The 14,043-nt window shown below is 43.8% G+C and overlaps 1 protein-coding gene across 1 annotated transcript in view; it reads left to right on the top strand.

The window, feature by feature from the left end:
* spns1 (SPNS lysolipid transporter 1, lysophospholipid) overlaps positions 1-14,043 on the top strand; it is a 40,660-nt gene that overhangs the window by 25,081 nt on the left and 1,536 nt on the right. Inside the window, exons 8-12 of the mRNA XM_079644918.1 lie at positions 4,371-4,523; positions 6,957-7,146; positions 7,230-7,295; positions 8,481-8,579; positions 12,214-12,382. Of these exons, the coding sequence (XP_079501044.1) occupies positions 4,371-4,523; positions 6,957-7,146; positions 7,230-7,295; positions 8,481-8,579; positions 12,214-12,382 (677 nt within the window). The remainder of the gene's footprint in view (positions 1-4,370; positions 4,524-6,956; positions 7,147-7,229; positions 7,296-8,480; positions 8,580-12,213; positions 12,383-14,043) is intronic.

The raw sequence follows: 14,043 nt of genomic DNA, 5'->3' as shown, positions 1-14,043 counted from the left end.
CACCTATAAGTGCATGCATACAAATGTGCAAACTGGATAAATCCACATGAATGCAACTATTTACAAATGAAATTACAATTCAATTTCAAGAATCTGTAAATAAGGCTGTCTGTCCTCATAAACAAAGTAGTAAACATTGTATAAAGATACAAAAAGTGAAAACTGGATACAAAATCCACAATCAATTACAAATTAAATTACAATTTCATGAGCAATGTAAACAACATTGTATCATTTAGATAACGAAAGTACAATATATTGAACACTGTGCTGCTGTCATTTCCCCCTAATGATAACCTGAGATGGTGAATTATAACTCACAATGAAAATTGTTCAGGAAAGTGGGTATAGAGTAGACATGTAGAACTAGATAAGCTTATGATAAGCCAGCCTTGTCTACTTATTAAGGAAAAGTGGGAGGTTCTTTTTAATGAACAGTAGCTTTTCTGCTTTATCAGCCATAAGTCTTTTCCTCTTCTCATCAAGCACATGAGAGGCAGCGCTGAACAGTCTCTCGCTGTCAGTGCTTGTGATTTGATCTTACTCCGCATATTTGTCCGGGTGTTTTGATTTCAAGTGGTGGAGTAATCCCGAAGTGGTGAAAGTCTTTGCAGTTACACCCCCTCGAGAAATGTCAGCTGAACACGTTTTACAAATCGCAATCCGCGCCTCTTTCTCTGATATTTTTAAATATCTCCAAGCGCCAGACATGTTGGCTGTGAGCCAGCCGTGAGCATGGTCGCGCTCCGTGTTTGTCGCCGCGTTTTGATCACGTCATCACAACAACACTTTAGCTTACCAACGTAACCCTGTTCCCTGACATTCGGCCGAAAGCCGAAAGGGCCTTTTTAACCATTTTCGGCCGATAATTTTCGGCGGCCGAATATTCGGTGCATCCCTACAATATTTTATTATTTGACTTCTGTCGCGGCTTCCTTCCTTTATTTTCTATCCAAAACTCTTCATCTTACAGCTGATTTTACACGTGTTACCAGGGGTTAAATTGGGATTTGATATGGGGGGGGGGGTCTCGTTATTTGACCTTAAGGGCTTTACTGTATATGAGGCCCTAAAGTATCTGCATATCTGTATCAAATGCACACATTGATGCCACCAAATGACACAATACAAATAGCAAGTACTACAAATAAATTAATTTACATCTTAAATTATTAATATTTGTGTGGAAATCTCAGTTCATTTGTAGGGCTGCGCGAGTATGGCCAAAAGTGTGTGAGTAAATCTCACTGTAAACTATTGAATTATGACCAATCATAACTCAGCTTTATGCACACACATACATTTGGCATGGTTTAAGAAACGAGCTCCGTGTTACAAGACAGGTCGGGTCGTTTGGCGGCACCACCGCAGACTCTCTGTGTACACACACACACACACACCGCTGCAGACTTTCTGTGTACACACACACACACACCGCGCCGCAGACTCTCTGTGTACACACACACACACACACCGCTGCTGACTTTCTGTGTACACACACACACACCGCACCGCAGACTCTCTGTGTACACACACACACACCGCCGCAGACTCTCTGTGTACACACACACACACACCGCCGCAGACTCTCTGTGTACACACACACACACACCGCCGCAGACTCTCTGTGTACACACACACACACACCGCCGCAGACTCTCTGTGTACACACACACACACACACCATCGCAGACTATCTGTGTACACACACACACACACACTGCGCCGCATACTTTCTGTGTACATACACACACACACCGCGCCGCAGACTCTCTGTGTAGACACACACACACACACCGCCGCAGACTCTCTGTGTACACACACACACACACACCGCCGCAGACTCTCTGTGTACACACACACCGCGCCGCAGACTCTCTGTGTACACACACACACACACACACCGCCGCGGACTCTGTGTACACACACACACACCGCGCCGCAGACTCTCTGTGTACACACACACACTGCCGCAGACTCTCTGTGTACACACACACACACCGCGCCGCAGACTCTCTGTGTACACACACACACACACCGCCGCAGACTCTCTGTACACACACACACACCGCGCCGCAGACTCTCTGTGTACACACACACACACACCGCCGCGGACTCTGTGTACACACACACACACCGTGCCGCAGACTCTCTGTGTACACACACACACACACCGCCGCAGACTCTCTGTGTACACACACACACACACCGCCGCAGACTCTCTGTGTACACACACACACACACCGCCGCAGACTCTCTGTGTACACACACACACACACACCGCGCCGCAGACTCTGTGTACACACACACACCGCGCCGCAGACTCTCTGTGTACACACACACACACACCGCCGCGGACTCTGTGTACACACACCGCGCCGCAGACTCTCTGTGTACACACACACACACACCGCCGCAGACTCTCTGTGTACACACACACACCGCCGCAGACTCTCTGTGTACACACACACACACACCGCCGCAGACTCTCTGTGTACACACACACACCGCGCCGCAGACTCTCTGTGTACACACACACACCGTGCCGCAGACTCTCTGTGTACACACACACACACCGCGCCGCAGACTCTCTGTGTACACACACACACACACCGCTGCAGACTCTCTGTGTACACACACACACACACCGTGCCGCAGACTCTGTGTACACACACACACACACACACACACACACACACCGCCGTAGACTTTCTGCACGGAGGAGCCGCGGAGTCCGGGCGGTGCTGCTCCTCCAAGGAAGAGACACACACTCACTAAGCCGAAAAAACGATATCCAGCCACAGAGATCTGCTATTTTAAAGTAAAGTCAACACATATCGAGCCTAAATATGGTCTATATTCAGAACGAGAAAAGTTTTAACATATATATATATAATATCTCGTTTTTTGTAAACATGAAAAATGTGCGAGGGTGATGACGTCAGAGCATCGTCCTATGTGCCAGGGCTGAGCCTCGGACAGCCCCTGCCCAATTTAACCCCTGCTTGTCACTAATCAGAATGATACTTGCGGCTCATGTGACGATGCAGGAGGATAACTATAGGGTTTTAAAAGAAATTAATCCACCCATTTCTGAAAACGTGCCATCATCTGCAGCACATTTCTTTTGGTTTTATTGTGTGAACACTTGCAGCTCTTTCTGTAAACATTTGCACAACGGACAGCTACATTTGAAATACAAAAAATACTTTGAACAGGTAGATAAAACAGCGATCTGACGTATATTCCATGTATAACAAGGGCTTTAGAAAGTTGAACCGATTACAAATGTTCCTGTTAGAAATGGTCAGGTCAGTCTAAGTGTGTTGTGTGTGTTGGCTGTCTCAGTGTCGTTGCTAACCCTCTCTCTCTCTCTACCTGCCTGTTTCTATGGCCAGGCTGTGTGTCTCTCTCTCTCTCTCTCTCTCTCTCTCTCTCTCTCTCTCTCTCTCTCTCTCTCTCTCTCTCTCTCTCTCTCTCTCTCTCTCTCTCTCTCTCTCTCTCTCTCTCTCTCTCTGTCTCTCAATTCAATTCAATAGCTTTATTAGCATGACCATATTTACATACAGTATTGCCAAAGCTCTGTATAGTTGTAACATCTTTACAAAAATACACACAAATAAACAGTTAAAAACAAACTGCAAAGAACATGTTTTTTTTTTTACAAGGAATACAGATTAATTTCATTCATATAATACATTAATATAAAATAGCCAGGCTGTTCTCTCTCTCTCTCTCTCTCCTCTCTCTCTTTCTCTCTCTGTCTCTCTCTCCTCTCTCTCTCTCTCTCTCTCTCTCTCTCTCTCTCTGTCTGTCTGTCTGTCTGTCTCTCTCTCTCTGTCTCTCTCTCTCCTTTCTCTCTCTCTCCTCTCTCTCTCTGTCTGTCTTTCTCTTTGTCTCTCTCTCTCTCCTCTCTGTACCCGTTTCTCTGGCCAGGCTGTGAGCACTCAGTCTGTACTTTGTCAACATCTTCCTGTGTTTAACATCAGTCACTGTGCTCAGGTAGGCTGCCACAGTGTATTGTCTTTTTAGGGCTACATTGTTTTTGGGATTTAGTGTTCCAATAAGTGAGGTAGTTTGTTGTGTGTTTTGTTATAATTTGGTTGACTCTAATGGATGTGGGCTCAGCCTGGTCCTGATCACAGTTTGAGCCGGTTAGTGAACAGATTGTCAGGACCAGCTGAGAGAGGGGACTCTTTCCCTTCTTCATCTATTGATACTGCAGGGCTTTGTGGTGGTAGGAGTGGGGGTAACTTTCTTTTAGATGTAGCCAATATTTAATTGATCGTTACTGGATTTGTATTAATAATGGAAATGTGCCTAATTCTCTCTAATTCTCTCTCCCCCTCTCTCTGTCTCTGTGTGTGCAGCCGCAGCTTCGTGCTCTCCACCCTGGGCTTCACGGCCGTGGCCTTTGTGACTGGCTCTCTGGCTCTGTGGGCCCCCACGTTCCTCTTCAGAGCCGCCGTAGTCAACGGGGAGAGGCCGCCCTGCTTTGAGGGGAACTGCGCCTCCACGGAAAGGTGAGCATAAACACACATGTCAACGCAAAGAAAGTCTGGCCTTCTAAACGGAAACATATGAATATATTACAACAGAACAAATATATTCAGTAGTACAAATAACTGTCCATGGCAGCGTAGAGGAAATGTCTGCTCCCAGGTTTTAGCCCTGACCCATTTCATCACTAGAGGCATTCTTAGCTGCTTTATCTTTGAGTTGTTTGGAGCATTTCAGCTGTGTTGATTAGGGATGGGAACGATTAATCGAATATTCGAAATTATTCAGGTATTCGAATAATTATTCAGGTATTCGAATATGAGTTATTAATTTATTTTTTTGAGAGGGATGTCTAAGTTGATTACATATTATCAAATTGAATAATTCAATGTATATGACAGTGCCATAGCTAAATGTGTTAGGTGACGTCTAAAGGTGTGTTTTGCTCCGCTCACAGCGGGCAGAGCTGCAGGTGCTGATCTCTCTCTCTCTCGCGTCCGGTTATACTTCACTCGCGTTTATGTCGAAATCCATCAGATCTAGCTAGTTCTAGCTAATGATATGGCTGCTGCCCCTCCCCACACAAATTACATAGACATTTTGACAGGAGAGATTTAGTTTTGCCGGTATTCAACATATTTTACCAGTCATAGTCCGGTAATTTATTTACATTTACACTGAACATGTATGTATTTTCAAAAATGATTGCAAAAAAAGAAATTAGGAAAAAAATGTTACCCAATTTTTTTTTAAATATAAGATATGTACATTTCGGTTAACCGGTTAACCGTTTTTTGGGGGTTTGAATATTTGAATATACATTTGCTTTTAAATTCTCATCCCTAGCAGTGCATGACATTAAGGATTTTGGGAGATGGCCCTGTGGGCCATCTAAGCTAATTTACAGATGGCCCTGAGCCCAATAGAGATTGCCCTGAAAAATGCGCGCGGACGAAATGACGCACAAAGGGTTTGGGGGGCCTCCCCCTAGAACATTTAGATGTTTGCAGGTCTTAGATGCTGTCTGGTGCATTCTATTGAGTGAATTATAAGATGAACCGCCACAATATTACAATTTCAATTGTATTCTTCATTTCACTTGTTTGTGTTTGCTCGCTTGCATGCCCTGCATAGCTATAATAAATACTTAAGTTGTTGGTCAAGACACTTTCCATCTGTTGAAGGCAAATGCCTTCCCAGATGTAAAAAAGTAGAAAACATTAAATTCAGTTATAACTGCCAAAACAAACATTATTTACGCTATTATGGCCCCTGTTCAAAATGTTTGTAATGTTATCTAATGTAAGTTGGTCGAAGGAATGCCTCCTCATCCAGAAGCTGACCGAGCAGACCCGAGCAGCCGAGTGCATCCGCGAAGCACACACAATGGCGACGTCAGAGTTCCCGTTAGCAAGCAAATCTAAATCTCTTTGGTCAAAATGTCCGGTCAAAATAATTTCCCTTTAGCGCAATACCGCTTCAGTTGCGCCACTTATGTGACAGACAAGAGTAGTCAATTCTAATGTGTAACACTTCATGTGGAGAAAGAGATGTGCTGTATGGGTTGATTGTGTGTTGATCTGTTGCTAATGCCTCGGGGTTCCGGTGGGCATGTAAACAAATGCATAATGCTGCGCTATACTTTGTGGCCTCACCCAGTTGCATAGCGACACTTATTGTTTAGGTCACGGTGTCTTTTAATAAGCAGGTAGTCTTATCATTAGCTAAAACTAGCTGGATCTGATCGATATGGACATAAACGCTAGTCAAGTCAAATCTGACGGGAGAGAGAGATCAGCTGCTGCTGACGAGTCGACACGCAGCTCTGCATCATCACATGCAGCGGTGAGCGGAACAAAACACACACTTCAGGTTAGAATATCACACGTAGCTATTTTAATTACCTCTCAAACTACCTAAACTTGTTATAGATATGTTTAGTTTTACTGTCGGGTCACTCATTACTGGATCCGCGAGCTCCATGATACTGGTATAATAGATTGCCCGATCGGGCAACCAGCAGGTGAGGCTTCATGGCCCGAGCTAAATACTAGATGGCCCCGGGCCATCGGGCAGTCCTTAATGTCGAGCCCTGCCTAGTGTTGATGCATACGGCAGGTTAACACCGCAGCTGCAAAAATAAAATAGTAAATAAAAAAATTAAATGTATTGTGGGATCCAAAATATAGAAAATGTCACATTAAAAGCACTATCTAAAAATGCTGTGCACAGTGGAGCTATGTAAACACACTGAAATTCTAAAGATTTTAATCCTGAAAATAAATATATTTTGTGGTGACAACCAAGACAGGTTAGGGTTCATTTCATTTCAAACCTTTATTTATCCAGATTGTCCCTCGAGGTCATAGATCTCTTTTTCAAGGAAATATGTGAACACCTGCTGGTTGTGATCAGAAGGGCAGCCCCTGACTCTCTGACTGTTCCTCCTCCAACAGTCTGATCTTCGGCACCATCACCGTGGTGACGGGGGTGCTGGGCGTGTCCAGCGGCGTGATGATCAGCAGGAAGCTGCGGACGCGGACCGCCCGCGCCGACCCACTGGTGTGCGCCGCTGGCCTGCTCCTCTCCGCGCCCTTCCTCTACCTCGCCATCGTCTTCGCTCAGTCCAGCACCGTCGCCACTTACGTGAGTCTCACACAGTCCTTCTCTGACGAATACAAGTCTGAGAAGACAAAAATAATAAGGCTGTTTCCTGTTTGTCCCCTCAGATCTTCATCTTCCTTGGAGAGACCTTCCTGTCCATGAACTGGGCCATCGTGGCCGACATCCTGCTGGTGAGAGCCTGAGCCCTGTCTCAAAATGTGCCGCTCTGGGTCCTTAATATAAGGGGAATGGGTCTGGAAGGTTTTGAATTTGTATTTGAGAAGGTGTGGGAACCCTGTGTTTAACTTTAACTACCGTAATTTTCGGACTATAAGCCGCGCCTTTTTTCCCGTTTTTCGACACTGCGGCTTATATAACGGTAATCTATGGATTTTTACAGCTAACAGCCACTAGGGGACCTCCTAAATCTATGGATTTTACAGGTTACAGTCCACCACCTTTAACTCTATGGGCTCTATGGCCGGTCCGCACCCCCCACCTTTAAGCGGCGGGCTCCAGCAGGAAAAGCTGGAGGCCGGAAAAGAGTGAGACAGGTAGCGCGCAAAAGTAAAAGTGGAACCGAGAGTGGTACGAGAGACAGAACGAGAGCAAGACAGACAGACATTACGAGACAGTTTGTCCCCGTACCACTGGTTGAAAACCACTGCTGTAGATCACTGCCGGTACGTGCGCTGGAAGCGCACCGTTTAAGTTTGAAAGTTGAAAAGTTTGTGTGTCTGAAACGCTATGTGATACAGTACAGTTTACAAAGCACAGTACATGTTCTGTAGCTACTATTGGACTAAATGGTAACACTTGAATACGTTATGCAAATATGCAACTTGTTTGTTGAAATGTTAATAAATGGGAGCTTCCTCAAACAGCCATCTCTTTCCCGACAATCCCCTCTGTGCACGAACCCTTACATATGGTAATTAAACATTAAAACACCTGCGGCTTATAGTCCAGTGCGGCTTATATATGTACACATCATTCAATTGAGCTGCTGCGGCTTATATTCATGTGCGCCTTATAGTCCGAAAATTACGGTAACTTGAATCGTCTGAGATGTCAAGCCAAGTTATTGACAATTGTCTAAAAATATTTATTTGAGCCTCAAAGCAAGATAAGTTTATTTGAATGCCTGCGCTGACCTATATTGACTTGTTGGTGGCTAATATATCTTTTTTTTTTTTTTTTAATTCAACTATTATATCTACATAGTAACTTCTGCATTGATTTAGGTCTTGGATTCTTTAACATATTTAATAAGCATTGTTGGAAGGAACCTGAGATCAAAGACACTTATTGCCAATGACTGATTCTCTGTTGTACATATATTTATAATAACTAACTTTATTTACTGCCTCTGTCAGTACGTGGTGGTCCCGACGCGCCGCGCCACAGCTGAGGCTCTGCAGATCGTCTTCTCTCATCTGCTGGGAGACGCCGGGAGCCCCTACCTCATAGGAGTGGTAGGTCATCACACACACACACACACACACACACACACACACACACACACACACACACACATACACACACACACACAGTGATCTGACACACTCACTCACTCTCACAATGCCTTGCACTTTTTATTCACTTCTACAAGTATTTTTTGGGGATGAAATGGAACCAAAAATAACCCAAATGATTATTATTAAAAATACAACTGACCTTCGGAACTAATTTTCCTCAGGCACATACATTTATACATGATGTATACTAGGCATGGGCGGTATCATTTTTTTCATACCGTCATACCTTGCTGACATCATACCGTGGTATACGGTATATGACGGTATCAGTCCCAATTTAAGGGGTAATTTCTCCCCCCCAAAATTTTTTTACTCACTATATCAACAGCCCCACCAAAAATATTTTCCACCAGCCGCCGCTGACGGTATGACTTGGGTCGACTTGAGTGAGGTGGCGTTCAGCGGCAAATAGATGTTTCGAACGGTATATTATATGTTCGGTGTAAAATGCAGCCCGAGCCGGTAGACGCTCGCAAAGTGCCGCGACGTGCGCGCAAGTGCAAAACAAGGGCTGCATACATGACACATTGTGCAAATGGCACATTTTGAGATCGGATACAGGACGCGTTTGTAGATGTCCGACGTTGTTTCCATAGTGAGCTAAGTTAACAATATATCATCATACATAAACATTTTCCGGGAGTAAATACTTGACTTATTGAATAAAGTTTGCTATATTCACTAACTAGTTTGGCAATATTATTCCGTGCATGTGTTAAAAACCTTATTTCCATTTGATTCATTGGATTACTCGCGTGAATGTTTAGCACGTAAATGCTTTCGTTTTTAAAACCGTCCGACCTCGACTACAAAACCATCAACCAGTTGCATAGGATTAAAAAATGTCAACACTCACTCACCCCGTCTTAAACATTCCCAAAGAAGTGCCTCTGTCTCTCGTTGTGCTGGATGAAGTCACTGGCGACGAGTAAACCCAAAATAGTCCCAAACAGGCGCAGAGGCATTTTTATTTTTTACTAGTTGTCCGAGTTCGGGGCCGGTGTTGCAGTATAAATTGAGTCATGACAACTGGCGACATTCTATTATTTTCGTCATAGGAATCCGGGGCGTGTACATTGAGGACCCATTGTTGACTTACCAGGAAAGAAACATCGTTTGTCGTTTACGTTCATCTTTTGCTATATCTGCCTTCCTAAGATCACTTTGCTGCACATTCAGTACTCGTATGTGAGGTTGTGGGTGAGAGTCCGATATAGTGACGCTTAGAGGGAGGTATCGAACATTACAAAGTAGGTGACTGTGTGGATGCCTGTTCAATACATTGCAAACTTCAATAAATCATTTAAATTATATATTTGTGTCCGACTTTCATTTGTTCATCGTTCTTAATGTGATGTATAGTAGCTTTGATAGCTGTCCATACCTTCAGACAGCCTAAAAGTAAAACACAAGTTGTTTATTCACAGCCCGAACGCTCATCGAGATGACTGGATCAGTCATGACAACTTGTGATCAGCTCCGATTAAATTGTGATATCAATTCTGTAGCTAACCTCCAGGGAGCACGTTTATTTTATGAAATACCTGTATCCCTCTCATCACAACAAGACTACACTTTGCAGGAAAAACAGTTACATACATGAAAATAACCTTGATGCATGGGAATTAAACACACAAACTAACAGATAAATCATCAGAAGAAGGCAGAGAGGAAATAAATAACAACAGGAACACGGAAGGCAGACAGAATTGCTTAGACACGGGTGTCACATGAAATGTAAATGTTCTGGAAAGTTCCTTATACAGCTTTAGCCTTTTTTTTATCTCATGAAGTCCCTAAGTGACACACACTGAACAGTCTGGGGTCATGGTCCTTGTCATTTGCTTTTGTCTTCCCATAACAACATGTCCAAGATGTCCATGTGTCAGGCTAAAACATGTGACAGAACTAGCTAGATTTGGAAAGGTTTTTTGTTGCTAAAGTTAATATTCAAGCCATTTAAGAATAAAAATGCTTACATGACATGTCATTTGTTAAACATTAAGCTGTCTTCGGCTCTTTTCTGCTGTAACAAATGTAAATGTCCCCTCTGTGGGACGAATAAAGGTATTCTGATTCTGATTACATTTAACCTGTTGTGGAAACATTTCTTGATGAAATTGATATGAAACAAATGCCATAAATATTGCTGTGACACATGGTGTCACATCGGGACTTTAACCCTAAACATTCACAGTAAACCCGGAGTGACATATATGCACAATTAGAAATATGAATATGGTCTGGTCAGTTAATTTAGCTGATTCAATTATATTTAGTTAACATATGCTTTATTCTTCAATTCATAGTATGTTCAAACAAATGCAAACCAAAACATCATCCTTGTTAATTAAGTTAGAACTACCGTATTATATGTATTCAACGTGTGCCCCGCTGGACTTACTTTCCTGTGGTTTGCCGTTACTGTGACATATCAGTATAGCCACGGAAGATAGTTTGTGTGTTTAATTCCCATGCATCAAGGTTATTTTCATGTATGTAATTGTTTTTCCTGCAAAGTGTAGTCTTGTTGTGATGAGAGGGATACAGGTATTTCATAAAATAAACTTGCTCCCTGGAGGTTAGCTACAGAATTGATATCACAATTTAATCGGAGCTGATCACAAGTTGTCGTGACTGATCCAGTCATCTCGATGAGCGTTCGGGCTGTGAATAAACAACTTGTGTTTTACTTTTAGGCTGTCTGAAGGTATGGACAGCTATCAAAGCTACTATACATCACATTAAGAACGATGAACAAATGAAAGTCGGACACAAATATATAATTTAAATGATTTATTGAAGTTTGCAATGTATTGAACAGGCATCCACACAGTCACCTACTTTGTAATGTTCGATACCTCCCTGTAAGCGTCACGATATCGGACTCTCACCCACAACCTCACATACGAGTACTGAATGTGCAGCAAAGTGATCTTAGGAAGGCAGATATAGCAAAAGATGAACGTAAACGACAAACGATGTTTCTTTCCTGATAAGTCAACAATGGGTCCTCAATGTACACGCCACGGATTCCTATGACGAAAATAATAGAATGTCGCCAGTTGTCATGACTCAACTTATACTGCAACACCGGCAAATGCTGCCGCCATCTTGCTCAGCTCAGCTCTGTGCTGAGCTCTGAGAGCGGGAAAGACGGACTGCCCTCCCCTGCCCTCTGCTGGCGCGTGCTGTGCATTACAACCAATGTCGTCCCTGTCAAAACTCCGTGTCAGTGTAATAGAATGAAACGCATCTGTGATTTGGCGCACAGTCTGTGACGTCACGGTATTGAAAATGATACCGACGGTATTTCGAAATACCCTGGTATACCGTAATACCGTCATACCGCCCAAGCCTAATGTATACATAATAGTTTCTTTAATATTTATAGATAAAGCAATCCAAACTACACAACAATAACATCTGCTTGAAATTAAGTGTGTGTGTGTGTGTGTGTGTGTGTGTGTGTGTGTGTGTGTGTGTGTGTGTGTGTGTGTGTGTGTGTGTGTGTGTGTGTGTGTGTGTGTGTGTGTGTGTGTGTGTGTGTGTGTGTGTGTGTGTGTGTCAGGTGTCGGACTCCCTGCAGCAGACGGACTCCTTCCTGTGGCAGTTCCGCTCCCTGCAGCTCTCCCTGCTGCTCTGCTCCTTCATAGCTGTGATCGGGGGGGGCTTCTTCCTCCTCACCGCCCTCTTCATCGAACACGACCGCAACCGCGCTGAGAACTACGTCCCCACAGGTGAGCCTGACAGGAAGTGAGTGACCACATGTAGAATAATTTCCAAAATAAATCAGCTTTGTAACCGGCATTAAGCAGAATACAGAATGAGATCAGTGTGTGGGAGAGAAACTCCCTCTTTTACATGCACACAAACCCATAGAACACACTAGAGCAGGGCTCGGCAACCGTGGTCCGGATCCGGACCCAGACGTCGACCTATAGGACCCGGGCCTATAATCAATACATTAATAGGGGATTTCAATTTTGACGGGGCGATTCTATTTTAACAGCCGCCGACAGGGGGCGAAAGAGACGAGAGAGCAATACAGGGAGAGAAACACAGAAGAAGAGACGAGAGAGCGGCAGAGAGAAGCGGAGAGGAAAGTTAGTGAAAGGATAATTAGCGACACAGGGAGAGAAGCGGAGAGGAGAGTGAACAGGCCTGTTAGCGGCAGACAGGGAGAGACAAATAATTACACATGGCGCTCTCCAAGAAGAGGAAAGTGGACAGTGAGAACAGAGCGTTTAACCCTGAGTGGACGGACTCATTCATGTTCATCCTGCCCACTGGGAGCACAGAACCAGTGTTTCTCATTTGTTCAGAGTCCGTGGCGCTCATTAAAAGTGCCAAAATGCCACTATGAGACAAAACACAAAGTGTTTGACCAAACATTCCCTCTCAAGTCAGAACTGAGGTCACAAAAAATAAGCAGTCTCAGAGCCCAATATGATCAGTCCACCAGGATCAAAATTAAAACTAAATATCGTTCCAGCGCAGGCTAACCGAGGCTATCCAATGAGCACCTGCATGTGTATCTGAGAATGGCCCTGACACCATTTCAATCAGGAGAGACTTAGTTGAAGTTGATAACATTTGTATTGCCGTATGCACAATAGTGTTTTTGGAGATTAGACCCCATCATACTGTGATGAATTAGGGTGGAGGAGAAGCCGACTAGAAAGAGAAACCCCCCCCGGGGTCCAGACACTGGTGGTGGTGATTACTAAGGAAAAATAGAAATCCGGAGTGATGAGGTTTCTTCTGGGCTGTCCTGCCTTGGATCTGAACAGCTGGAGGTGGAGGAGGGTTGCATCGATTCTCCTGAACGATGCTGACGGGGGAGAGAAGAGCAGATTCAAACGTTTTGCCGGGTGTGCTGTGATTGGCTGTGGGAAATAAGACGCAGCCCATTGGTTTAGCTGGGGTAAGTTGCGCCTTTGCTAATTGAGAAAAGGGGTGAATGAGAGCGTGGGAACCAGTCTTCAGAAAGAACTTACGCTGAGCTTCATTTCAGCCCAGATTTAAACTCCTGGCAGGACAAGCTCAAGCTCAATTCTCGCACTGAACAGAACAAAGTGAGTGAGGGACTGCAATATAAGAGGGAAAGAAAGAGAAACTTTAAAACTGTTCAATTGTTATGATGCGTAAAGACTGATATTGTTCTATAATCGTCTGAAACTGTTAAGTCATGATGTGAAAGGTTAACAAAGGAAAAGGGAAACTCGAAGGTGCTGCTACACTTTATTTTATTTATCTAAAATCAAGCACTTTTAAGATGCACATATTTTCAAAAGCTATTTTATTTATTTTCTCTATTTTATTTTTAAATGCAGCCCGAGAGGAACATTACACATATCCACAGACGTTGATAAAGCTACAGGCTACTTCAATATATATC

Source organism: Notothenia rossii (genome assembly GCF_949606895.1).
Source record: "Notothenia rossii genome assembly, chromosome: 8".
Lineage (NCBI taxonomy): Eukaryota > Metazoa > Chordata > Actinopteri > Perciformes > Nototheniidae > Notothenia > Notothenia rossii.
This window is presented reverse-complemented; position numbering and strand designations above follow the sequence as displayed.